General features: G+C 52.4%; 1 protein-coding gene across 1 annotated transcript; it reads left to right on the plus strand.

Annotated features, from left to right (window-relative positions):
* The first annotated feature begins 732 nt into the window (after positions 1-732).
* LOC129648595 (dynein axonemal intermediate chain 2-like) lies at positions 733-27,572 on the plus strand. The gene is made up of 12 exons (XM_055575047.1): positions 733-1,344; positions 3,809-3,970; positions 5,592-5,713; positions 10,205-10,347; positions 11,323-11,436; positions 16,251-16,390; positions 17,674-17,796; positions 21,432-21,655; positions 23,151-23,286; positions 23,859-24,005; positions 24,831-25,058; positions 26,887-27,572. The coding sequence occupies exons 1-12, from the start codon at positions 1,162-1,164 to the stop codon at positions 27,013-27,015; spliced, it is 1,851 nt and encodes a 616-aa protein (XP_055431022.1). The 5' UTR covers positions 733-1,161; the 3' UTR covers positions 27,016-27,572.

A 27,572-nucleotide genomic window follows, 5' to 3' on the forward strand; every position in this document is an offset into this window, starting at 1 on the left:
CCCTCGCTTTAAATTGGTGGTTCTCATCCTTGGCTGCATGCTGAGAGATTATGATTTAATTAGTCTGCAGTTCAGCCTGAGCATCGTGGTTTTTTCCAGAGCCCTCCAGGTGTTTCTAAGTGTGTGGCCAAGGTTGAGAATCACTACTGTATTTTCGTTTGTTTGTTTTGGCTGTGGGATCTCAGATCAGGGACTGAACCTGCCCGCCCTGCTGCGATCCATTTTGAGTCATCTTTTTGTATGGAGCGAGGTAGAACCTGGGGTCATGCTTTTGCCTGTGAATGTACAGCATCCCCAGCATCATCTTTTTAAAAGACCATCCTCTCCCCATTGTGTTCTTAGCACCTTCATTGAAAATCAATTGACCATAGATATAAAGGTTTATTTCTGCGCTCTCAATTCCATTCCATTGACCTAAGTGTCTGTCCTCATGCCAGCATATCACTCTGTCTTGACTATTCAGGTTTTGTTTTTTATTTTAATGTGGACCATTCTTAAAGTCTTTATTGAATGTGTTACACTATTGCTTGTCTTCTGTTTTGGGTTTTTGGCCTGTGGGATCTTAGCTCCCCGACCAGGTATGAAACCCACACCCCCTGCACTGGAAGGCCACGTCTTAACCACTGGTCCACCGAGGAAGCCCCTATTCATGGTTTTAACAAATGTTTTCTGACAGAGTAAGTGAAATCATTGTCAGGTCCAGTGTGCTGCAGGGAATTTAATTCAACATAATCACCATCAATATTCCTTCCTTGCCTCTGGATAATCATATTAGCTCAGCAAAACCTGCATCATTTGTGAGTTAGAGCTCTGGAGTCGGGTTGACCAGCGGCAACACTTGTTGGCTCTGTGGTCCTGGGCAAGGCATTCTGGGTACCTGTGAATATCAGGTTCCTCCAAAGTGGACTGGTGATCTCACTGTCCACTTTAGAGGGCAACTGTAAGAACCAAGCAAGATAATGCTTAGTCTGTAGTCATCACTCCATAGATTATTTTTTCAAATGCAGCTCAGGATCTGGACAAATCCCTTAGGAGCCTTCCCCCCACAACCAGAGAGGAAACACGGAGCCGCCCTCAGTGGCGGGGCTCCTGGAGACCAAGAGGTAGCCAGCTGGAGGCCCTCACCACATACCCTTCCCCATCCCTGCAGCAGCCGGTACCATGGAGATTGTGTACGCATACGTGAAGAAACGCAGTGAGTTTGGGAAGCAATGCAACTTCTCCGACCGCCAGGCAGAGCTGAACATCGACATCCCGCCCAACCCCGAGCTGGCCGAGCAGTTTGTAGAGCGGAACCCGGTGGACACGGGCAGCCAGTGCTCCACCAGCATGTCGGAACATGAGGTGGGTCCCTGAGCCAAGGGCCGGGCCAGTGGAGGTGTGGTCTGGCAGGGTTGTGGGTCAGGGCTGGTAAGTGGGACTGCGTGACTCCATTCCCATGGGAAGCCAGTGGACCAGTGCGGATGCTGGATGTGTGAGGGCAGAATCACCCCCAATCTCAGCTTGGTGCCCAGGGTCAGGACAAGCCCCAGTACCAACCACTCCCTGGGCCAGGCGAATGCAAATCAAGATCTCCTCTCTCTGGCCTCCCCTCTAAGACTCTTCCTAGAGTTGTTTTAGGCATTTGGTGCAGCTTTTGAACTGTGGTGCTGGAGAAGACTCCTGAAAGTCCCTTGGACAGCAAGGAGATCAAACCAGTCAATCTTAAGGGAGATCAACCCTGAATATTCACTGGAAGGACTGGTGCTGAAGCTGAAGCTCCAGTATTTTGGTCATCTGCTATGAACAGATGACTCACTGGAAAAGTCCCTGATGCTGGGCAAGACTGAGGGCAGGAGAACAGGGCGTCAGAGGATGAGATGGCTGGACGGCATCACGGATGCAGTGAATGTGAACCTGGGCAGACTCCGGGAGATGATGAGGGACAGGGAGGCCTGGCGTGCTGCAGCCCACGGGGTCGCAGAGAGTCAGACACGACTGCGCGACTGAACAACAGCAGCTGGGAGAGGCATCTGAGGGGGCCAGAGATTCATACCTACACGACCTGCCCAGCTCGTGAAAAAGAAACGGTCCCACAGAACGTTCTGGTCACAGGTGCCTCTCAGATAAGAGAACTGAGTGTCGTGTTGCTGTTCAAAACCCAAGATTTCTCCTGGTCTGTCCGAAGTAGGTGATCAGCTCCTGATTATGTCAACAACTGCCGGGAGAAGATTAGACTGAGGGGATGACCCTGTTGTCATGTTCCTAAATCAGCGGCATGAAAATCACACTGATTTGGCCAAAACACGTGATGAGTGTTTCCAATAACTTCCAGTTCAAACACACTGACTGTCCTGCTTCCCCAGGGCCAGCTGCTGTCACTGGGGCCAGAGCAGTCTTGTTCACGGGAACTTCCTAAACAAGACGACAGCCATGAATTCCATGGCACGCTGGGGTCTCCAAGGCCAGTGACTCCGCCCTGTTGAGACTTGTCGCTTTCGTGAGAAATGGCTTATAAAGGAAAAGGAAGTGAGAGTGAGAGCTCAGTGAGTGTGGATCTCCATTTGGGGTATTGAGAAAGTTCCGGAACTGGATAGTGCTGAGGATTGCACCCCATCGTGAATGTTCTTAATGCCACTAACTTGAGCATTTTTTTAATGGTCAGAATGGTAGATTTTCCCTGGGGGCTCAGACGGTAACGTGTCTGCCTACACTGCAGGAGACCTGGGTTCAATCCCTGGGTGGGGAAGATCCTCTAGAGAAGGCAATGGCAACCCACTCCAGTACTCTTGCCTGGAAAATCCCATGGACAGAGGAGCCTGGTAGGCTACAGTCCACGGGGTCGCAAAGAGTTGGACACGACTGAGCGACTTCACCTCACCTCGCTTCATGGTAGATTTTATTTTTAAAAATATTTGTGTATTAATTTGGCTGCCCTGGGTCTTAGTTGTGGCATGCAGGATCTGGTTCACTAACCAGGGGTTGAACCCAGGCCCCCTGCCTGCATTGGGACTGCGGAGTCTTAGCCACTGGGCCACCAGGCAAGCCCCAAAATGGTAGACGTGATGTTATATGTATTTTATGAAAGTGTTAATTGCTCAGTCGTGTCTGACTCTGTGACCCCAGGGACTGTAGCCCACCAGGCTCCTCCGTCCATGGGATTCTCAAGGCAAGAACACTGGAGTGAGGTAGCCATTCCCTTCTCCAGGGGATCTTCCTGATCCAGAGATCGAACCTGGGTCTCCTGCATCTCCTGCATTGGCAGGCAGATGCTTTACCATCTGAGCCACCAGGGAAGCACATGTATGTTTTATCACAGTTGAAAAGATGCGGGGTGAGGGGACTGCAAAGGAGGCAGGAGGTAAGTTTAAAGGGCAAAACTGCATCTATGCCGTCCTCGCTGCAACGGAGAATGAGCAAAGCAAATCCAAACTCTCAAGTGTTCTATGCTTTGATTCCCGTCTCACTGTAAATGGTAGATTAGTCACTTTGTTCTTTGGGCTGTCACAGAGCAGATGGGTGGGTGGGCTTCTCTGGGTTTTTAGGGTTGAGGTCAGGTCAGAACTGGATTTCTCCCGGCCGCCGGCATCAACTGCAAATTGGCTGTTACTAACTCCACAGGCTAGCACGTTCATGGCCGCCTGCGACCACCTGAGGACCAGAAAGTTCCTTGCTGGTACCTGAAGACGTTGCGGCTCTGGTCAAGGGTACCTCACAAGGCCCTCCCTGAATACGCAGAGCCCAGGGACCCGGGAGCCCCGGGACTCTGGTTTGCAGAAACACGCTTCCACCAGGGCCAGGCTCTTCTCACCTGTGACTCTCTGTTTAGGCCAACACAGAGCGCTTTGAGATGGAGACCCGGGGGATTAACCACATCGAGGGTGGCTGGCCCAAGGATGTGAACCCCCTGGAGCTGGAGCAGACGATCCGCTTCCGGAAGAAGGTGGAGAAAGATGAGAACTACATCAACGCCATCATGCAGCTGGGCTCGGTAAGGCTTCGTTCAGCTCGGCCAGTGTCTCAGCCATGACTGCTTCCCCAGCTGCATGTCAGGCTCAGCAGCTAGCTCCTTGAGGCAGGACACCACGTACCATATGGAACCTTCGGTCTGGGAGCAGGTAGGCAGGTCCCCACAGCAGACCCAAGGGTAAGGCAGGGAAGTCCAAGGACTGAACAGGTTTTAGGAGGAATCGGGAAAGTGGGAAACCCTCTGGGCAAAGGAGCCCTAGCCAGCAGCTACCTGCCAATAGGGGTCATTCATTCATTCAGTCAGCACATTTGGATGGAGCTTCTAGCCTTTGCCAGGTGCAGTAAAGATTGCAAAAATGAAATTCACATATATCCCACCCTAAAGAGTTTGTGAGCCACCAGAGGCCAAAGACAAAAACAGAGATATCACAGTATTATCAGGGGCTCCCCAGGCAGCTCAGAGAAGGCAATGGCACCCCACTCCAGTACTCTTGCCTGGAAAATCCCATGGACGGAGGAGCCTGGTAGGCTGCAGTCTATGGGGTCACGAAGAGTCGGACACTTACTGAGCGACTTCACTTTCACTTTTCACTTTCATGCCTTGGAGAAGGAAATGGCAACCCACTCCAGTGTTCTTGCCTAGAGAATCCCAGGGACAGCAGAGCCTGGTGGGCTGCCACCTATGGGGCTGCACAGAGTCGGACACGACTGAAGCGACTTAGCAGCAGCAGCAGCAGCCCCAGGCAGGTCAACAGGTAAAGAATCCACCTCCAGTGCAGGAGACAGAAGAGATACAGATTCAATCCCTGAGTTGAGAAGATTCCCCTGAAGTAGGAAATGGAAACCCCCTCCAGTATTCTTGCCTGAAAAAATCCCATGGGCAAGGGAGCCTGGTGGGCTACAGTCCATGGGGTCTCAAAGAGGGGGGCACAACTGAGCACGCACATACCACACAATCTCACATTGAAAGGAAGGCTGTAAGGAAGAAATGCTTTGCTATTTGCCCCATGCGGAGGGAGAGTTGGTTTCCTGCTGAAGGTATCAGGGGAGCCTTCCTGGAGGAGGAGGCCCTTGAACTTGGGATTTTCCTTGTTGGACATTTGGAATAATGGGGGAGGGCCTTCTGGATGGAGGAAACAGGAGATGGATGCTATATACAGAGTGGCTACTAATTCCGTTTGGCTAGAACTGTGTTTCTTCACCTTTTTTTTTCATTGCTGTCTCTCAACAAGCCTTTTTAGACATTCCCCCACCCCAGTGAAAATGTAATACCAAAGGTGTACTGTATATTTACGTACTATATGTGTGTCTGGGAGGCCTGGCGTGCTGCAGTCCATGGGGTTGCAAAGAGTCAGACACGACTTAGCAACTGAGCAACAACCACAAAATGTATGTCTGTACTTTGTACAAAAAAAAAAAAAAAAAGGTGATATTATTTTACCCCCACGAAGCAATTTGAAAACAATTGGAACCAATCTCCACCCTTTTGCGGGGTAGATGTTGCCCCCATTGAAAATTCGTGGCCTGGAAGGAAGGCAAAAGACTGCGGGATGTCTCTCATCCCTCCCAGACTCCATCTCAGCCCTGGTCAGGCTGAAAGGACCTCCCTTTACCACTAAGGACTCCCGCTGTGTCCCCCGCAGATCATGGAGCACTGTATCAAGCAGAATAACGCCATCGACATCTACCAGGAGTATTTTGACGACGAGGATGCGGTGGAGGTGACGGACGAGGCCCCGTCAGCTAAGACCATCAATGTTTTCAGGTACCTCTGTAGCCAGGCAGGTGCCTGGCCGACCTCTGTCACCCCTGTGGATGGGTGCTTCCAAAGGGGACCCCTTACCCATCTCTCCATGCTGTGGGGATAATGCCCTCTGTGCTCTGAGCTAAATAAGGGACAGAGCGATCAAATGCCCAGTAGATAAGTGGTCCCTACCTTGGAGGCAGGCCTGGTGGGTGGAAAGGGAGGAGAGAGTCCGTCTCAGGAAAGAATAAAGCAAATTTGCAAAGCTGAGTACACGTGGGGTCGATTCATACTGTGTGGGGAAGGTCCAAAGCACCAGACATCCGTGATCTGGCTGCACTGTGAGCAAAAAAGACCCTTGTCCCAAGCACTTGGGAGTCTGCCTGGAATAACCTCCAAGGACAGCAGTGTAACAGAAGCTTAGCCCGGAGACGTGTGTGAGATCACTGGATATTCACTGCAGCAGGGTGTGCACTAGCCAGAGACTGGGAGTACACTAAACCCATCAGTAGGGTCTGGTTCCGGCAATTCTGCTATGCCCGCACGCTGACTACCACTCAGCCATCTGAACGAATGAGGCAGCTCCTTAAGCAAGAGTTTCTGAGATTGCTGTGTGAAACCAAACCAAATCAAGACGCAGAACCGTGTGTAGAAAGCACTACATTTTGTTGAAAATACACCTAGGTAAAGCAAACTAAATGTCCAATGACAGATGAATGGATAAAGAAGATGTGGTACATATACACAACGGATATTACTCAGCCACTAAAAAGAGCGAAATAGGGTCACTCTATAGAGACGCAGGTGGTCCTAGAGTCTGTCATACAGAGTGAAGTAAATCAGAAAGAGAAAAACAAATGTCGTATGTTAACACACGTATGTGGGAATCTAGAAAAACGGTACAGATGAACCTCTTTGCAGGGCAGGAGTAGCGATGCAGATGTCGAGAGCGGACCTGTGAACACGGTGCGGGGAGGGGAGGGGGAAGCGGGAGACTGGGACTGACCTGTGTCCACGATCACGCGTAAAGCACAGGAAGCTCGGCTCGGTGCTCTGTGATGGCCTCGAGGGGTGGGAGGGAAGTCCAAAAGGGAGGGGATGTCTGTATACATGTAGCCGATCAATTCATCATACAGCAGAAACTAACACAACGCTGAAAAGCAATTATGCGCCAAAAGAGAAAATCAAATATACCTATGTATATGTGCATGTATATATGCATATATGTATACGTATGTATATACGTGCAGGTGTGTGTTCTTGAATATGCAGAGAAAACCTGTGACTTTGGAAGCCACTAACTAGCATCAAATGCCAACTCTAGGGGATTCATTTTGCCACCTGGAAAGTGTCTGACCCAGTCCGAGCACGACCAGCAAGGACTCTTCTGATCCAGGGCTGAGTCCTGGTGGGCACTGCAGACTTCTAGCAATGGGCATGCAAGAGAGGGGCCAGGGCGGGGCGGGGGCCGCCTTCTCTGCTGCCAGCATCTGACCTTACGTATGGACACCCGAGAGGGCTGATGCATGAGGAATCATCACATCCAACCTCCACGTTTGACAGACGAGGAACCTGGCCCCGGGGAGGAGACGTGCTCAGGGCTCTCAGCGGGTGGGTGACCCAGCCAAGGATGGGACTCAACCTGGGCTGCTGCTGCTCTAGCCGTGCCCCCAGGGAGGAGTGAAGTGGATGAGTCACACGACCAGAAACTTATTTCATTTCCTCCTTTTGTTCATGTCTTCCGATGACTTCCATGACAAAGTGTCAGCTTGGGACCATCACGTCTTTTTCTTTCAACTTACTTTCTCAACGTTGGCGTATAATTGCTTCACCGCTTGTGTTCGTTTCTGCCGCACAATGCAGCGAGTCAGTCATAGGCATGCGCACATCCCTCCTTCTTGGCGCTCTCTGCCCCCGCCAGTCCCGCCCCTCTAGGTCATCACCGAGCTCCCCGTGCTGTGCAGCAGGCTCCCACTTGCCAGCTCCTTTACGCATGGTAGTCATGGTGTGTGTGTGTCAATGCTCTTCTCTCAGTTGCCCCCACCTTCCCCCTCTGAGTCCACATGTGGGGCCATTAAGTCTTTAATCTTTTTTTCACTCTTACACATTGTCTCTCCCCTTTCATTTTTTGAAAGTGAAAGTGAAGTCGTTCAGTCGTGTCCAACTCTTTGCGACCCCATAGCCCACTAGGCTCCTCTGTCCATGGAATTTTCTAGGCAAGAGCACCGGAGTGGGTTGCCATTCCCTTCTCCAGGAGATCTTCCCAACCCAGGGATTGAACCCAGGTCTCCCACATTGTAGGCAGACTTTACCGTCTGAGCCACCAAATTGAGCTAATATTTTTTTGAGCAGTTGTTTTTTTTCCCCAAAGAAAGAAAGAATTATTACTTGCAACAAGTAAGGAGAACACCTTGGATCTTTCCCAAAGCAGCCTCTCAAGCAGTTTTAGTCCCCAGCAAAACGGATCAGAAAGTACAGAGAATTCCCACACGCCCATCCTCCCCCCACCCACAGGGCCTCTCCCCCCAGCAGCGTCTCCTGCCTCCCCCACCCCGTAGGTGGGACGTTTGTCACAGTCAGAGCGCAACACAGGACAGCGTTACGCCCTGTCCTTAGTCCGCTCAGGCTGCCGTCTCAAAATACTATCACTTGGGTGGCTTACAAACAACTGAAACGCATCCCTCATCACTCTGGGGGATGCAAGTCTGAGCGCAGGGTGCCAGCAAGGTCAGAGTCTGTGTCTCGTGAGGACTCTCTTTTTTTTTTTAACTGCTTCTCGAAACTTGTGGGATCTTAGTTCCCTGATCAGAGATTGAATCCAAGCCTGCAGCAGAGAGAGCACCAAGTCCTGACCACTGGATGTTTCAAAATTCTCACGGCTCGATTTTTATTAATAATTCAGAGACAGCCGCCTTCTTGCTGAGAACTCACAAGGCAGAAAGGGTGAGGGTCTCTCTCGACCCTCTTTTGTAAGGGCACCGATCCCATTCATAGGGGCTCCACCCTCACAGCCTAATCACCTCCCAAAGGCCCCACTTCCGGATACCAGCACACTGGAGATTAGGCTTCAACACAGGAGGTTTGAGGGGATGTGCTCAGCCTCCAGCACACCCCGAGTCTGTAGTTCACATTAGGGCTCCCTCTTGGTGTCATAGATGCCAAGACACAGAATAGTTGCGTTGCCCTGAAAGTCCCCTGTGTTGACATAGGAAAAAAAATGGTTACTAAAAGGGAAAAGGGGGAGGATAAATCGGAAGTCTGGGATTAATAGATACACACAACTATATGTAAATAAATAAATAACAAGGACCTGCTCTACAGCACAGGGAATTATATTCAGTATCTTGTGTGCTCAGTCGTGTCCAACTCTTTGCAACCCCATGACTCTAGCCCACCAGGCTCCTCTGCCCATGGGATTTCCCAGGCAAGAATACTGGAGTGGGTTGCTATTTCCTACTCCAGGGAACTTTCCTGACCCAGGACTGAACCCGTGTCTCCTTCGTCTCCGGCATTAGCAGCTGGATCCTTTATCACTGAGCCACCTGGGAAGCCCCTGAATATCTTGTAATAACCTAAATGGAAATGAATCTGAAAAAAAAATGTGTATATATATATTTCCTTTGCTGCACATCTGAAACTAACACTGTAAATCAACATATTTCAATTAAAAAAAAAAGTCCTCTGTGGTCCCAGTGGCTAGGACTCCAAACTCCCAACGCATGGGGCCCAGGTTCAATCCCCGGTCAGGGAACTAGATCCCTTGTATCACAACTTAGACCCAGTGCAGCCAAGTAAACAAAAATATATTTTTTAAATCCCCTGTATTTTACCTATTTCTCCCTCCCTGCCCCTAAACCCTTGGTAACAACTGATCTTTGTACTGGCTCCGTGGTTGTGCCTTTTCCAGAATGTCATATAGTTGGAACCACACAACATATAGCCTTTTCAGATCGGTTTCTTTCTCTTAGCATTAAAAAGAAATGAGCTATCAAGCCATGAAAAGACATGGTGGAAACTTTTTAATGCTGAGTAATAACAATGTTGAATGTACCACAATTTATCCACTTACCTACTGAAGGGCATCTTGGTTGGTTCCAAGTTTTGGCAGTTGCAAATACTACTGCTGTAGACCTCTGCATGCAGCCTTTTGTGTGGACAGAAGTTTTTGATTCAATTGGGCAAATACCAAAGAGCCAGATTCTTCATCTTCCCTCATAGTTTAATATTAATGAGAGATCAAGTCTCAGGCGCAGAACTTTCAGCAAATGAAGACATCAGACCGAAATTTAAAATTTTATTTCCATTCTCTCTTTTTTTATTAGTTTTCTTTGTGGTTGTGAGATCAGTTTTCCAATTAAGGGTCCTAGAGGCTTTGTTTTTAAAGTAAATTTCTTCTAGTGAATATTTAAAGACGTTTGAATTCTTTTAAGAAAAAAAAAAAAGAGCAAATATGAATAGGAAGTCTGGGGATCCAGACACTCTGGTCTTCTGCCCTCTCGCCCTCCTCTAAAGGGACCCCCAGGAAATTAAGCGGCCAGCCACACATGTCTCCTGGCATCCCGATGGCAACAGGAAGTTGGCAGTGGCGTATTCTTGCTTGAACTTTCAACGGGCGCCCGAGGGCATGAGCAACGAATCGTACATCTGGGACCTGGGTGAGGCGCAGAGGGGCCTGGGGACCCGGGAAGGAGAGGGAGCCGGGCAGAGGCCAGCGAACGCTCGGGGGGAGGTGGAAGAAGCGGGCCTGTCGGGGGGCTGGTCCAGCGCCGGGATCCCAGGAGCCTGGAGGAAGCCAACGTCTTGTCCTGTCCCTGCCTGGGTTCAGATGCAGTCAAGTGAAGCCACAGCAGAAGTAGGAACTCCCTTCATTTCCGGATCCTGAATCAGGGCATTCAAGACCAGACCTGGAGTCCCAACTCTGGGCCCCTGAAGAGCGTATCAGAGAGTCCCCAGCAGTCTGAGAAGGGACCCGGGGGGAGGGAAGGGGACCCCCCTGTCCTGCCTGCCGGGCACTTGTCCCTAATTTCTGGCCAGTAGGGCAGTGTGTCCACCCGGGAGCGGGGACCACAGTGGACAAAGGGGCTCACTGCACAGGCATAGCCTGTCAGGGGGCAGGGGGCGGGGGCTCCACGCTCTCAGACGTCGCTCGTCGCTGTCATTGTGAAAATGAACATTAGCTCTTGGTAGCGGTGTGGGAGCCGAGCACGGAGCGAGCACTTTCCACTTTTGAGCCGCTCAGCGAACTCTTACTGCCCCCCGTGGGCTGACATTATTGTCCCTCCATCATTCTCTCTGCTGTACACACAGGGCAACTGGTTCACAGAAATCACGGGAGAGTTAGCGTTCTGTAAAAGCCCTAGGGTCAAAACCTCATTTTATACTGACCTGGGAGATGGAGTAGAATGACAGTCACACACACACACACACTTGATTCCCAAAAAATAACATCTGTAGAAGAACCTCTAGGGCTAGAGGCTGGTCACTGAGGACCAGAGGTTGCAGCCCGGAGAGGGGCTTCCTAGCTTTGCCCCACTGCCCCCGACCTGGACTAGGGGTTGAATTGTTTGACTCTGTCCTTTTCTTTCCAGGTCTGGTAGTATATATACATATTTTTTTTTTCTGCCTTATAGAAAACCCCAACAGGCCAGAAATCACCCTAAAGCCGTCTTCTCCTCTTGTCACCTTGGAGTATAACCCCAAAGATTCCCACGTGCTCCTGGCAGGCTGCTACAATGGGCAGATCGGTAAGGAAGGACTTCCCCCACCACCACCCGGGTGCTTAACCAACCTCTCCCGGGCTCTGAGGCAGCGAGGCTCCGCTGCGGTCCAGCCAGGGTCCACCTGCCAGACCAGGCTTGCTGTAGAGGACAAAGTCGGGGTGGTGGGGTACTTCCTGAAGCTTTCAGGCGTCAAGGTGAGACAAGTTTTGTTGCTGCCTCATCAGTGTCTTCCGGAGAAGGCAATGGCACCCCACTCCAGTACTCTTGCCTGGAAAATCCCATGGATGGAGGAGCCTGGTAGGCTGCAGTCCATGGGGTCGCAAAGAGTCGGACACGACTGAAGCGACTACACTTTCACTTTTCACTTTCCTGCATTGGAGACGGAAATGGCAACCCACTCCAGCGTTCTTGCCTGGAGAATCCCAGGGACGGGGGAGCCTGGTGGGCTGCCGTCTATAGGGTTGCACAGAGTTGGACACGCCTGAAGCGACTTAGCAGCAGCAGCAGCAGTGTCTTCATTTGTAAAAGTTCAAGTGAGTCTGAAGTTCGTTCAAAATTAGAAGTTAAGAAAAAGTACAGGTCGAGTAAAGTCAAGGAACATTTACTGCACCTGCCCTGGACCAGGGCTTCCCTGGTGGCTTGGACGGTAAAGAATCTGCCTGCAATGGGAGAGATATGGGTTCGATCCCTGGGTGGGGAAGATCCCCTGGAGGAGGGCATGGCAACCCACTCCAGTGTTCTTGGCTGAAGAAGTCCACGGACAGAGGAGCCTGGCGGGCTACGGTCCATGGGGTCGCAAAGAGTCAGACACGACTGAGCGACTAAGCACACAGCATTCCCTGAGCCAGGCTAAGGCAACTAGAGGCAAAGGCTGGTGACATCACTGGGGAGCTCCATCTCGGGAGAGGCGGTCAGGACAGGCTACCTGACACGGTGGGTAATGTGTGCCAAGTCGCTCGGTCCTGTCCCTCCGACCTCATGGACTGCAGCTCTTTAGGCTCCTCTGTCCATGGGATTCTCCAGGCAAGAATACTGGAGCGGGTTGCCATTTCCTTCTCCAGGGGATCTTCCCAACCCAGGGTTAGATCCTGCGTCTCTTGTGTCTCCTGCATTGTCAGGTGGGTTCTTTACCACTAGGGCCACCTGGGAAGCCCTTATATATGGTAATGAGTGTGAGTAATACCAGCAGTACAGAGTGAGTGGAGAAGTGGTTCTTCCTCTTCTTTTTTTTTTTTGAAAGTGTTTGTGAAGAGTTGATATTCATTCTTCCTTAAATATTGGGTAGAATTCACCAATGAAGCCCTCTGGTCCGAGGATTTTCCTTATTGGTGGTGTTAAAAGAGAAAATTCAACCTCTTTATGTGTGACAGGTCTTCTCGTGTTTTCTGTTTCTTCTTGGATCAGTTTTGATAGCTTGTGTTTTTCTAGAATTTTTGTGTTTCGTCCAGGTAATCTCATTTGTCGAGATATAATTGTTCATTCTCTTACAGTCATTTCATTTCTGTGCGGTTGGCAGTAACGTCTCCTGTTTCTTTCCTAATCTTAGTAATTTGAGTGTTCTTTTTTTTCACTTGGTCAGTCTAGATAGGGGTTGATAAAGTTTGTTTTCTTTTCAAAGAACCAACTTTATATTTTATTTTATTGATGTTTCTAAGTTGGTTTTTATTCTCCATTTCATTTATTTCCACCCTAATCTTTATTATTTCCTTCCCTCTGCTTACTTTGGGTTTAACTTGTTCTTCTTTTTCTAAATTTCTTAAAGTAGAAGGTTAGATTATCGATTTGAGATTTTTAAACATACAGATGTTTAAAGTTATAATTTCCCTCTGAGCACTGTTTTAGCTACACTAAGTTTTTGTATGTTGTATTTCCATATTCGTGCATTTTGTATTTTCTAATTTCCCTTTGATTTCTCCTTTGACCCATGGGTTATTTAGAAATATGTTGTTTGCTTTCTATATATTTGTAAACTTTCCACTTTTCCTTCAGTTACTGGTGTTTCTAGTTTTATTCTATTATGGTAAGACAAGATACCTTTTGTGATTTCAGTCTTTAAAAATCTGTTGAGACTTGTTTTATGGAATCTGTCCTGGAGAATATTCCATGTGCATTTGAGATGAATGTTTCCTGCTTGTTGCCATCTACGGCCAAAAACTTTTGCAGACTTTCCTGGAAGCCTCTGTGCGCGTTTGAGCACACTTTCAGCACATAGCCGGGCAGTTGTCAGTTTGGCCTTAGCCGCCCCACCGAGCCTGCAGGTCAGCCAGAGGTGAGAGCTGAGGGCCTCCCAGTTCTTCCAATACTTGGGCCACCTGATGTGAGCATCTGACTCATTGGAAAAGACAGTGATGCTGGGAAAGATTGAGGGCAGGAGGAGAAGGGGGCGACAGAGGATGAGATGGTTGAATGGCATGGTGATGCCAGTGCCAAACTCAACAGACATGAGTTTAAGCAACCTCTGGGAAATAGTGAAGGAAGTGAATAGTGAAGGAAATAGCGAAGCCTGGTGTGCTGCAGTTCACGGGGTCACAAAGAGTCAGACGTGACTGAACAGCAACAGCAAAGGTGTGCGCACAGCCCCGGGAGCTTCTAGTTTCCCGGGAACACGTCAGAGCTCTTCAAAGCCCCTATGGACAGCTCACTCTCCGGCTTTTCCTTTGAAGCTTTTCGGCTAGCCTGCTGTTTGCCCCACCTGTTATCCACCACTTCCGGACACTGCAAAGTTAATCAGTTGCCTGCAATTTTAATTATTTTCAAGACAGACTTGTTAAAAAGACCCTTTTCCCTGGGCAAGCTCTGAGTCAAGCTGAATACAGACAACTTTGCAAACGGGGAGGGGGTCTTCCAGGGAACCACGAGACAGGTCAAACAGTGACAACTCTTTGAATAGGAGACTTTGAAAGAGCTCCAGCTCCATTCTGCTCCATCCTGTGGCTGCCAAGATATTGGGTTTTTAACAGGAAGGCAGAGAGTTATTTTTCAAGGCTATCATAGAACCGGAGATTATAGCATCTTAACTGGGGCAAGCCAAAATGCAACAAAACTTACTGTTCTTATCACGATTCAGCTATTTTTCTTGAATAAACACTCTGATTTGCTGCCAGCCTTTGGCTAATTTCCGGAGTTCTGAAAAAGTTGATTCTGATCATCGATTTTGCCAACATTCTCATGGCTTTTATGGAAGAGAGAATTCTCAGAGGTCCTCGCTCTGCTATTTTTGCTGGTGGGACACCCAGAAAACTGATGTTTAGATCCCATGTGAACTCAGAAGAAACCCGTCTCCATGGCCCTGAAGTTTCCTGCCTTCCGGCCACCCCTGGCCTTGGAATAGCCAAACTCTTAATCCTCCTGTTTGCGCCCCAGGCCGGAGTCAACCAGGCATGATGAGGGGTCCCCTTCTGTCCAGGACTAGGAGCCAGAAGGGCTGGGAAACTTCCCAGAAACTCTACGTGATCAGGATGCCTCCTGGCCTCCTGAGACCTCTGACCTCCCTCTTAGACCTGCTGCCCCCACCTCCAGGGAGCCCCTCTGTGATGAAATAGAAGTGGATTCCCATCAAGTGAAAGCATTAGTCGCTCAGTCGTGTCCGACGCTTTGTGACTCCATAGACTGTAGCCCGCCAGGCTTCTCTGTCCATGGGATTCTCCAGGTAAGAGTTCTCGAGTGGGTTGCCATGCCCTCCTCCAGGGGATCTTCCCCACTCAGGAATCGAACCCGTATCTCTTATATGTCCAGCACCGGCAGGCGGATTCTTTACCACTAGCGCCACCAGGGAAGCCCATCAATCTCCCTGCAACTTTATCTGGGTGCTGGCGCTCTGAAAGACAGAAACGGAGTCACTTGGCCATGGTTTATTCAGGAGCCCTGCCTCGCTCATCACTCCTAACCCCTTTCAGTGGTTTTCTCTGCCAGCCAGACCAGCCCAGGCTCTTGGGCTCTGCTGTCTATGAGAAAGACACAGTGGGACCTGCCCTTGAGCACTGCTTTGCCGGAGCAGAGCAAAGTGAGCTAAGAAAACCCGTTTCTGGGCCAGACTGGTGCAGAGCCAAATGCCTTAGACTTGGATTCCATAAATCGAGATTTATGGATCATGGACTTCTGTTGTTGTATTACAAAACCAGCTTTCCTAGAAACAGCTCTGAGTAACAGGGTGGGTCCTCACCATACACTCGTGGGAAAATGAAGACAGAATCCATCAGGACAGAAAAATATATATAGATAAGCGTTGAGTCTTTCTTGGTAAAGCAGAAGAGATGAAGTCCTAATAATGAATCCAAAGAAAGGATAATCTCCCTCTGTGAGTTTCTTTTCCAGTCAGCAGCAGCAGAGGTACAGAGGTGAAAAGGGGATGAATGGATCCAACAGGAGAGATTTGCCTAAGTGTTTTTACTTTCCCCAGGATGGAGGTGCTCCTCTCTCTTTCCCTGCCTCCCTCCATCCTGAAGCTCCTCCTCGATCTTAGTTCCTCCTCACTTCCTCCAGGAAGCCTTCCCTGACTGCCTCCCTGTTGTCTCCCCCTGGAGCAATCACAACACAGGCTGTAACTTGGCAGATTTCCCTTCCCGTCTCCTAAGGACTGTGCCTGTCTGAGTCCCAGTGGCTTCCCCAGGGCCCAGTGTGATGCTCACTACATGTTAGGGGCCCTGATGGAATGAATGAAGTGAGCTTCAGGGGCTAGTAGGAAACTCAGGCTGGTTTGAACTTAGCCCTGATTCTTAAAAAAGCCCCGTATCTGTCAAACCAAGACAAGCAGCATCGCCCGATCCCGTGCTCCCTGCGCTAAGACAGGAAGCCTGTACCGCCAGCACCCACTACCCCCTCGTCTCCTTCCCCGCCAGCCTGCTGGGACACGCGGAAGGGCAGCCTGGTGGCAGAGCTGTCCACCATCGAGTTCAGCCACCGAGACCCCGTGTACGGCACCATCTGGCTGCACTCGAAGACGGGCACAGAGTGTTTCTCGGCATCTACGGACGGGCAGGTACGAGCGCTGGAGGGGCAGGGAGTGGGGAGCAGCAGCGGTCACACGGTCCCCCATCGGGATGTTTCCTTTTGCATTTTTTTGTAAAACTGAGCAGTAGGTAAAGATGCATGTGGAACACAAGCCTAAAGGTACAGGAGGGCAGGCGGTGAAGCCCGTCCTCCCGCCGCCTTCAGCCTCCCAGCCCCCCGTCCTCCCCCACTGCCTGCAGCCTCCCAGTCCCCCTTCCTGTGGCGCCCACTTACATCAGCCTCTCCGTCTGCCTCCAGGCTCGGTGTCCGCATACAAAGCACACGTGTGCATCTCTGCACTCTTCCTGCGCACCTTGCACGTTGATTTGCACTTGATGTTTTTCATTCGGCATGTCTCAAAGATGATTTTGTATTTCATAAAGTGCTGCCCCCTGCCTGTTAAGGACTTAATAAATTATGGATATGCTGTAATTTATTTAAGTGGATTTTAATAGTTTGTAGTTACCAAAAATGTAGCCAAGAGTGTGTTGGAGGGGTTGAATTTTTTTGTTGGAGTATAATTGCTTTACAATGCTGTGTTAGCTTCTGCTGTACAACAGAGTGACTCCGCCATATGGATACATATCTCCCCTCCCTCTCGAGCCTCCCTCCAGCTCACCCGCCGAAGTCAGCACAGCACCAAGCTGCGCGTCCTGTGCTATTTGGCAGGTTCCCACCAGCTATCTAGTTTACACGCGGCAGCGCATTTATCCCAGTTCGTCCCATTCTCCCCTTCCCTGCCAATGCCCACACGTTCCTTCTCTACGCCTGCATTTCTGTTCCTGCCCTTCAAATAGGCTCATCTGTACCATTTTCTCCCTAGATTCCACATATATGCGTTAATATACGATACTTGTCTTTCTGCACAGAGTGTATTTGCATATAGATTACCGCATACACATGAAGCATGCGCATACACACTGCATACACATACGTTCCTGGCAGTGGAATTTCTGGGTCAAAGCATATGTGCGTTTTGAATGTTGCTATATATTGCCATATTGTGAGGGGTCTTTAAGGATACAGACTCCAGGGCCCACACCTGGCAGTTTTCACTCAGTAGGTCTGTGGTGAGGCGGCCTGCTTCTGGATTTTAGGGACCTTGCCCAGGACTGACGATCAGCCAGGACTATGGACCAGAAGAGCAATTCTCAAAACACGCCTGTTCCCTCGGTTGCTGGGTGTCTGACACCCAGTGTCTGGCCCTGGGAAGGTGGAGGGGGTAAGAATTGTGGGACTCCAGGCCTCAAAGTCGGCTCCTCCTCCCATCAGGTCATGTGGTGGGACATCCGGAAGTTGAGCGAGCCGACCGAGGTCGTCATCATGGACATCACCAAAAAGGAGCATCTGGAGAACGCCTTGGGGGCCATCTCCCTGGAGTTCGAGTCCACTCTGGTGGGTGTCCCCTGCTCTCCCTTTCCCACCTTCCATGGCCAGGGCAGCCAGAGCTGAGGGCAGGCCCGTGGCTGCTGTATCAGACGCTCGTGGGCCCCAGGCTGCTTCTTACCTTGTGCTCTGGATGGTCCTCTGTGGTCCTTTTGACCTGTGTAGTCTTTGCAACCACTTTCCAGCAGGGGGCAGCAGAGTAAAGGCAGAAAGCCCCTTTAATTCACCGAGTTCCCATTTGGCCAGTGTCCCCGCTGATCAGAAGGCGAGCCTTCTGACTGCACGGGATTCCAGAGACGCTCCATGCTGTAAGAAGAGCCCTGTCCAGGATTAGCATCCGGACCCCAGGCTCTGCTCTGTACCTGACTCATGTCCTCATGTGGGGCCCTGGGCTGGCAGCTCACCCCGTGCGGGGGAAGAGGAGGTGTTGGAGAGGAAAATGAGATGAGAGGAGGCTCCTGGGCAAATTGATCACAGATGGCATTTAGTAACTAAGGAGGAGCAGTAAAGAAACTGCAAAGCAGAGGGCTTTGCAGAGCAGAGCCCTGATGATCCAGTGGCTAAGAATCCACCTTCCAATGCAGGAGACGCAGGTTTGATCCCTGGTCCAAGAACTAAGATCCAATATGCCACCAGGCAGCTAAGCCCACACACCGAAACTCCTGAGCCCGAGTGCTGCACCTAAGACCCAACACAGCCAAATAAATAATCTAAAAAAAATAGAAGAAAAATAAATAAGAAATAGTGGCTTCCCAGGTGGCTCAGTGCTAAGGAGTCCGCCTGCCAATGCAGGAGACTCAGGTTCAACCCCTGATCTGGGAAGATCCCACGTGCCGCAGAGCAGCTAAGCCCGGGTGCCACGATTATTGGGCCTGCGCTCCAGAGCCTGGGAGCTGCTACCGCTGAGCTCACCCGCTGCAACTGCCGAAGCCCGCGTGCCCTGGAGCCCGTGCGCCACCACGAGAGACGCCGCTGCAGTGAGAAGCCCACGCGTCGCAATGAAGAGTGGGCCGCGATCGCCACAACCAGAGAAAGACCCGAGTGACAGCGAAGACTCAGCACAGCCACAAATAAAACATAATGAGAAGAAACAGCAAAGCAGTCATGTGGATGTGTCCAAGGAGGGAGGCTTCTGGAAGCTCAAATGAAGATTCCCTCCAAAGCAATAAAATGACCTTCCCGGACGGCTCCTGGCCTGACCCCGTCCTGGGATCGTCACTGGTTTGCCTCCAGGCCGACATCATTCCCAGGCCCTTAGGAGGTGGACAGGCTCTGACCTCACCCTTGCCCTGGGAGCACCTCCCCCACCCCAAGCTGGGGGATGAATGTGGTGGGGGAGGTGGACGACAACTTTACTGGACATCCCCCACCCCCCAAGCCCCGGGCTCTGTGGGGAGGACTCAGAAAAAGGTTCTGTCTTGGAATCAGAGATTTCTAGGCCAAGTGCTAGACGCCGTGACCACACCATTGCTGGTCCCCACTTGCCCCCCGCCTTGTCGCCGAGTGGGCACTATGTGCTGGCCCCCTGTAGCCGCTGATGCGATGAGCTTGTGTAATCACCCACGACCGTCTTGCAAGCTAATGGGATTAGCATTATCCCAACTTTGCAGATAAACAAAATGAGTCTTTAGTGGGAAGGTGAGTCACGTGCTCCAGAGCAGGGAGCAGCTGGGACTCAAACCCAGGGCTCTGGCTGCAGGGTGGGGCTCTCCACTCTCACCCCCACCGAGGGGCCCTGGAACTGGCGTTCTTCCTTACTTTTCTGGGCCTCTCAAGCTTTTTCTCTTCATTTTCCTTTAACGCCCCCCCCAACCCCATTTATGGGACTTCCCCGATGGCTCAGCAGATAAAGAATCCTCCACCAATGCAGGGGACACAGTAGACGTGGGCTTGATCCCTGGGTCGGGAAGATCCCCTGGAGGAGGAGATGACAACCCACTCTAGTGTTCTTGCCTGGAGAATCCTCCGGACAGAGGAGTCTGGCGAGTACAGTATGGGGTCGCAAAGAATCCGACACGACTGAGCAACTAAGCAAGCAGGCCCTCCATTTGTAGCCCAGCCGTTCTCTTTAATTGTGGTAAAAAAAAAAAAGAAATTTAAAAGCACCTAATGTAAGATGTACCACCTTAACCATTCTTTTTTAAAAAACTATTTATTTGGCTGCGTCAGGCCTCAGTTGCGGCACGCGGGATCTCCGTTGCCTCGAGTGGGGTCGCTCATCGCAGCACATCGACTCTCTAGTTGTGGCTCGTGAGCTCGGTTGCTCCACAGCATGTGGGATCCTAGTTCCCTGACCAGGGATTGAACCCGTGTCCCCTGCACTCAAGGTGAATTCTTAACCCCTGGACTACCAGGGAAGTCTCCACTTTAACCATTCTTAAGTGGGCAGTTCAGTAGTGTTAAGTATATTTACACTGTGGGCTCTCCAGAACGAGAACTTTTTCATCTTGCAAAACAAACTCTGTATCTTTTAATCAACTAACTCCCCATCTTCCCCTTCCCTCAGTCCCTTCGACTTTCTGTGTCTATGAAATTGACTCCTCCGGGTACCCATTCACTTCAGTGAATTCTTTTTGTGACGGGCTCTTTTCACTTAGCACAACGCTCTCAGGGTTTATCCACAGTGTGGCACATGGCAGAATTTTCCTTTTCTTTTTTTTTTTTTTTTGGAGGCCAAATAGTATCGCATTGTATGAATAGACCGGGGTTCCCTGGTGGCTCAGATGGTAAAGAATCTGCCTGCAGTGCAGCAGACCCAGGTTCGATCCCTGAGTCAGGAAGACTCCCTGGAGAAGGGAATGGCTACCCACTCCAGTATTCTTGCCTGGAGAATTCCACGGACAGAGGAGCCTGGCTGGTACAGTCCATGGGGTCACAAAGTCGGACACGACTGAGCGACTAACACAAGCACGCGTGAACAGACCACAGTTTGTTTTTGCACTCATACGGACACTTGGGTGGCTTTTACCTCTTAGCTGTTGTGAGTAAAGATGCTATGGAGGGACTTCCCTGGTGGTCCAGTGACTAAGACTCGGAACTCCCAACGCAGAGCCCAGGCTCAATCCATGGTCAGGGAACTAGATCCTGCATGCCCCAACGAAGACCCAGCACAGCCAAATACATTTTAAAAAACAAAGCAAAGAGCAAACAACCAAAAAAGTCCAGCAACAATCATTAGACATGGGTGTACAATGAAGCCGGGTTTGCAGTGAGTAGTAGCCGGAGGCTGGAGGCGGCTCTTCTGGACTCATGGGTCACAGTGTTCATTCAGTCATTAACTTCGTGTGTAAACAGACATTCAGGATCTTTTTTTGGCAAAATGCTCGGTGCTCACATGATGCGTGAGGGGCTGGTGATGCAGCTCTAGGGAGCAGATGACTGGGGGGCTTCATCACTCGTGGGGCCCTTGAGCAGGTGCTAAAGAAGGGTGGGATCTGCTCAAGCTGACCAACAGTGGGGGCGGCCCCCCAAAAGGGGCGGGGCACAGCTCAAGCAGAGGCTTAAACCAAAGGCACTTTCGGCACCTTTGGGCCCCCACCCCGCTGGTCCCACCGCTCTGGCCCTGGAAAGCCGCTCTCCCTGCCAGCTTAACCCTGAGCTGACGTTTCTTGCCGCCTTCCACTCACGCATCACCCCCTCCACAGCCGACCAAGTTCATGGTGGGCACGGAGCAAGGCGTCGTCATCTCCTGCAACCGCAAGGGCAAGACGCCCGCTGAGAAGATCGTGTGCACCTTCTCAGGCCACCATGGCCCCATCTATGCCCTGCAGAGAAACCCGTTCTACCCAAAGAACTTCCTGACCGTCGGCGACTGGACCGCCCGCATCTGGTCAGAGGACAGCCGGGAGTCGTCCATCATGTGGACCAAGTGAGGGGAAGATTGAGGTGGGAGAGGGGTGCCGGGGCTGGACGGGACAGGGGGGCCTGGCCCAGCCCAGGGGGGCTCTGAGCCTCTGTGTCTCCACCCATAAAAACGGAGAAAACATTTCTCTCCAAACATCCGAGCCAATGCTAGGAAATAGCTTGATTCAGCGACTTCAGAAAGGGAATCAGCTTCAAACTGCCCACTTGTCTGCTGATGGACATTGAGCTTGTTTCCATATCTTGACAATTGTGAAGAATGCAGCAGTGAGCATGGAAGGGGGGCAGGTGTCTCTTAAAGATCCTGCCTTCAATTCCTTTGGATAAAGACCCAGAAACGGGGGGCTTCCCTGGCAGTCCAGGGGTTAAGACTCTGTGCTTTCAGTGCAGGGGATGCGGTTCGATCCCTGGTCAGGGAACTAAGATCCCACATGCTTCGCAGCCGAAAGAGAAAAAAGACCCAGAAACAGGTCTTCCTGTTGAGGACCTTCCATACTGTTTTCCACGGTGGTCGCACCAATTTGCATTCCCACCATCAGTGCACAAGGGTTCTCGTTTCTCCACATCCTCACCCACATTCATCTTTGGCTTTTCTAATAATGTAGCCGTCCTCACAGGTGTGAGGTGATATCTCACTGTGGATTTGGTTATCTTCCTCCACTGATTAGTGATGTCGAGCATCTTTTCACGTACCTGTTAGCCGTTTCTTTGTCGTCTTTGAAGAAATGTCTGTCCATGTCCTTTGCCCGCTTTTTTAATTGGGTTGTTTTGTTTTGTTGTGCCATTGACGTGTACGAGTTCCTCATCTATTTGGGGTGTTAAACCTTTATCAGATATCTGGTTTGCAAATATTTCCCCCCATTCCTTAGGTTGCCTTTTCATTCTGTTGACTGTTCCCTTGGCTCTGCAGGAGCCTTTTAAGTAGATACAATCCCACGTACTTATTTTTGCTTTTGCTGCTTATGCTTTTGGTGCCAAATCCAAACATTCATTGCCAAGGCCACTGTCAAGGAACTTTTACTCTATGTTTTCTTCTAGAAGCTTTATGGTTTCAGATCATATGTTTAAGTCTTCAGTTCATTGTGAGTTCATTTTGGTATGTAACATAAGGGTCCAGTTTCATTTTTTGCTGTAGAAATCTTTGAAAATCAAGGTTAAATCAAGTAGGCAGTATAGCCCTCTCTTCATCTGAATAGTGTGAACGTTTCTGGGCAGATTTTCCTTCCTCCAACTCCTTTTCAAGTGAGTCTCATGGCCGGGGGACCGGGCCCAGGCCTGTGCCCTTGAGTTAGGTATAGAGAAACACCAGAGCCCTTTGCAGTGCAAACTGTGAACCGTGGCTGGTGAGGCTGGCACGGCCAGAAGTCAGACACCAGGAAGAACTTCCGGGCTGAGACCCAGGAGCCGGGGAGGGGCTGGATGAGCAGGGTCTTGGCTCAGCAGGCTCTCCCTGCATCCCACTCCCTCCGTGGTCCCTGACCGGAGGTCCTGGCTCCCTACAGGTACCACATGGCTTATCTCACTGATGGCGCCTGGAGCCCCGTGAGGCCGGCGGTTTTCTTCACCACCAAGATGGACGGGACCTTGGACATCTGGGACTTTGCGTTCAAGCAGTGCGACCCTGCCCTCAGCCTGAAGGTCACGTGCACCCCCCTCCCGGTGCATCCACGCCCTCAGAAGCCTGGCCTTTCCTCCTGCCAGGCCTGTTCTGGCCAAGCCTGGGCCGAGCCGAGCCTCCCAGCTGAGCCAGCCTTATCTTATCAGCAGAGGCGGGGCAGAGACCTGCAGGGAAAGAGCGGGGCTGGGGAAACTGCAGAATGAAAGGGGCGCTGGAGGGCCTTCCCTGGCAGTCCAGTGGTTAAGACTCTGCCCTCCAATGCAGGGGGCACAGGTTCGATCCCTGGTCAGGAAACTAGGATCCCCATGCCTGTCTGTGTGGCCACTAAAAAAAAAGGAAAGAAGTGAGGCCGGACTGAGGGGGTGGGTGTGGTGGGCGGGGTACGGTGGGAGATGAGGCTGGAGTGAAGGGTCTTGCAACCGACTTTAGGGTGTGGACGCTCTCCTGTGGGCTGAGGCTGGGGTCCCTATCGGTCGGGGAAGTCCCCAGGGGTGTTTGAATGGGGCTGCCGGCCTAAGCCTCCCCAAGTACCAGATGACCAGACGAGCAGAGGGTGACGTGGCTCCCGCGGGTCTGCCCGGCCCTCCAGCAGGTCTGTGACGAAGCCCTCTTCTGCCTCCGGGTGCAAGACAACGGGTGCTTCATCGCCTGCGGCTCCCAGCTGGGGACGACCACGCTGCTGGAGGTCTCCAACGGGCTGTGCACCCTCCAGAGAAATGAGAAGAACACGGCTTCCTCGGTAGGTGCGGGCCCCCGGCGAGGCGGGCACACTGGCTCCGGTCCTGGCCTGGCCCCCGGCCGAGCGGGCTGGTCAGCAAAGGGCAGACGCGCTTCCACTGCCTCCTGGGAAGCGGGTGGACATTCGGGGGTGGGTCAGGGAACGGGCCTGAGAAATGGGTATTGGCCGTGTCTGAACCCGCCCAGGCTTCACCACTCAGGAAGTCCAGCAGCCCTGAGCAAGTCTCTTGACTTCTCCAGGCTTCAGGTTTCTTCAGCTGCAGATCCAAGCGGTGTGACTCGGTCTTTTTGTCTAGTTGTAAACAGTATACATTTGGGGCAGCCGAGCCTGTCTGAGGAAGACTTAGCTGATACCAATGGTGAAGCAGCTAGAAGGGACTGCTCGGGGGAAGGGGGTGCTGGGGCGCTGAGATTCGTCACCCTGGCCGGGAGTCCTGAAGACGCCTCCCCAGAGCCATGGGGTACCCAGAGGAGTTGAAACGCCCTGGTGTTGAGATCCTGGGAGGCCCTCCTGGCTCCGCCTGGTGTGCAGTCCCACCACTGAGCTGGTCCTCTGGGGGTCCAGGGACACCGTCTTGCACACCCCCAGAGAGCATGCTTCACACCGGCGTCAGGCGCTTGGTACTCCTTGGAACTGCGTGACTTGGCATCCCTGCTCCCCTCCTCCCAGCTCCAGTATTTAGCCCCCGCTTTCTTGCCATCAGCCGGGAGCAGGGCTCTGTGGGGCTGCCTTGAGCAGAGTGATGGGAGCCCACTGGCCCCCCTGCGCTGGGAGCCGGGGCCGCCCACCCGCCACTCCCATGGCCTCCCTGTCCCTGTGCCCCAGATATTCGAGCGCGAGACGCGGCGGGAGAAGATCCTGGAGGCGAGGCACCGCGAGATGCGCCTGAAGGAGAAGGGCAAGGCCGAGGGCCGGGACGACGAGCTGAGGGACGAGCCGCCCATCTTGAACCTGGAGGAGCTGGTCACCAAGGCCGAGGAGGAGTTCTTCGACATCATCTTCACGGAGCTGAAGAGGAAGGAGGCGGAAGCCATGAAGAAGCAGCCCAAACCTGTAGGGGCCTCGCGCGGGGGCTCGGGGTGGGCTGGACGGGAGGGAGCCACGGGGCCCCGGCTGCCTGCCTGCTGACCTCCTGGGCGGCTCCAAGAAAGTGGCCCCACCAGGCAGACCTTCATTTGTCCATCTGGCAAATGGGGAGAGTGACTTCCTTCCTCCTGGGGAATTCTAAGTCTCCAAACAGGCTTTCGGCTCCCTGAGCTTCTCGGAATCCTCTGCCCACACCCCAGAGGGCACCTTGAACTCCATGCAAGTGACCAACTGGATGAGGACCCAGGGCTACATGAGCCATGAAAGGAGAGGGGGCCTGGAGGCCTGGAGGGTGCAGAGGGGGCTGTGAGGTCCGTGGTGACCCCACCTGGCATGAGGGGGTGAGACTGGTCCTGAGCTCGGCCATCCACGCAAAAGAGTTGGCCCAACTTAGAGTCGACCAGACAGCGGCATCCAGCCGTGGCCCTGTGCCAAAGCACTTTCTAGCTGTGTCGCCTGGGCTGGTCACTTCACGTCTTAATTCCTTCATTCCATCTGGAACAGAAGGAGGCTGAGTGAGGAAGGCGGTGTCTGGTCACCTTCCAGGCCCTTCTGGGTACCAGGGGGCAGAGGAAGGAAAAGATGTGGTCTGCCTAGACCATTACCTTCAGGGGCCCAGGGATAAGATGCTAAGATGCGAAAGAGTAAAAGCCCAGCATGCCAGGGAGAACAAGTGAGCGTGGAGCAGCGTCTGCCCTTGTCGGCAAGATTGGCTGCCTTGTTAGGGGAGGAAGGAAAACGCGCAGAGCAGCTCAAGGGACTTGCCTGGCGGATCCAGTGGTTAAGACTCCATGCTTCCCCTGCAGGGGCTGCAGGTTCTATCGCTGGTCAGGGAACTAAGATCCCACATGCCACTCAGCCCAAAAAAGAAAAGTATTGAGAAGTTCGAGACTGTGACAACAGAGTGCTGGAGCAGGGGTGAGGCCATCACCGGCCCATGGAGCCAGCGCCCAGCAGCAAGAGGGGCTGGGTGGCCAGTCCTCAGGCAGTAAGGGAGTGGCCAGGTCCGAAGGTGGGTGAGCATGCAAAAGAGCCGCCGGGTCCATCTCATGACTGCTCCCCGCATCTGTCTCCCTGTCGCTGCGTCTCGAGACAGGTGGTGACTTCTGTGGGTGCATTTTGCATCTGGAAATAGTCGGATCTGGGCAGCCTTATTCTCCCACCATCCGGTGATCCGGGGCAGGGGTGGGGGGCATCAAGTCGAGGCTGGAGTCTAGGCTTTCTGACCCCATAGCCCGGGCCTCCCCCCAGCCGTCCACGCTGGGCTCTCCAGAAGGTCTGCAGACAAAGTGCAATGCGGCCACTGATTCCGTGCCTGCTGTACTCTGAATGTGCTCCCCACAGCGGCTGGAGCACTCTGGATGGAGACACTGACTCTCAGAAGGGCTTACGCTTCACTGAGCCTGGCCCCCTCCCTCTGCTGCTCGCCACAGGCTTCCTGCGCATCTCTGCGTCTCTGCACTTGGCCAGACGTGCCGGAGTCAGAACAGAGAATCATCTGCTGGGTCCTCACCTGAATTATTTCTAATCCCAGCCACTGCCCTGAAGGAATCACACCTGGCTTTAGGGCAGGGGGCCAAGGAATCTCGGGGGAGGTAGCTCATGGCTGCCCAGGCAGCAAGCGGCAGGTGCCTGCCATCCATGCCCGCTGGAGCCGAGTGCCCTCTCAGTCCCTGAGGCCGTGGCGCTGGCTACATGGCCTCCTGGGTGCCAGGCATTCCCGGGCTCAGAGGTTAACGTCCCGATGCGAGGAAGGCCTGCCCCCCACCAACGAGTCTCTGCTGTCTTTCCGTAGCCGAGACAGCCAAGCCAGGAGACAGATGAGGAGGTGCAGGGAGAGGAAGAAGCGGAGGAAGAAAGAGGCGACGGTGAAGGGGAGGAAGGAGGCGGTGAAGAGAGTCCAGCGCTGGGAGGTCAGCCCTGACCGGAGCCCAGCTCTCACACGCGCCTGTATCCCATCTCTGGGCACTGCCCTGGTGTTAACAAGTGGGAGCTGACCGCCTTCCTTAAAGGGGACGGGAGGGGCGAAGGGACTCCAACCCAGACCCCTCGCCCTACAGATCCCCGGTCCCCACCGACTCCCCGAGACCCCTCAGAGGGAGGGAAGGGGTGCAGGTTCATCCCCAAGCTGGTCCTCAGCCAAGTTCAGCCAGCTCCCCTAACCCCACCATCCCCGTGGATTCAGCTTCTCGAGGGCTGCCCCGATGAGCATCTCCCTTCACAAGCCTGCAGAGCCTCCCCCAGGGCTGGCCACGGCCTCCGTCGGGGCTTGGGAAGGCCTGTGGGTGGGGAAGGTGGCGGGGGTGGGGGGGTCTCTCTTTCTCCCTTACTGAACCTCCCCATCCACATACGGCTGGGGAACACAAAGCCTGTCCACTTCTAAGATGTCTTTCCCAAGCAACTTCCCTGGGAGACATTTACCTCCAAAAGGGTGAGAGACGACGCATGAAACCAACCAGGTGAATACAGCGAGCTTTCTGC

This window comes from Bubalus kerabau, chromosome 4, assembly GCF_029407905.1.
Source record: "Bubalus kerabau isolate K-KA32 ecotype Philippines breed swamp buffalo chromosome 4, PCC_UOA_SB_1v2, whole genome shotgun sequence".
In the NCBI taxonomy this organism is placed as follows: domain Eukaryota; kingdom Metazoa; phylum Chordata; class Mammalia; order Artiodactyla; family Bovidae; genus Bubalus; species Bubalus kerabau.

Coding starts and splice junctions, on each gene's coding strand:
- LOC129648595 (XM_055575047.1), top strand. CDS start 1,162: ATGGAGATTGTGTACGCATACGTGAAGAAACGCAGTGAGTTTGGGAAG. Junction 1,345..3,808: donor CCAGCATGTCGGAACATGAG/GTGGGTCCCTGA, acceptor CTCTCTGTTTAG/GCCAACACAGAGCGCTTTGA. Junction 16,391..17,673: donor CGGCATCTACGGACGGGCAG/GTACGAGCGCTG, acceptor TCCTCCCATCAG/GTCATGTGGTGGGACATCCG.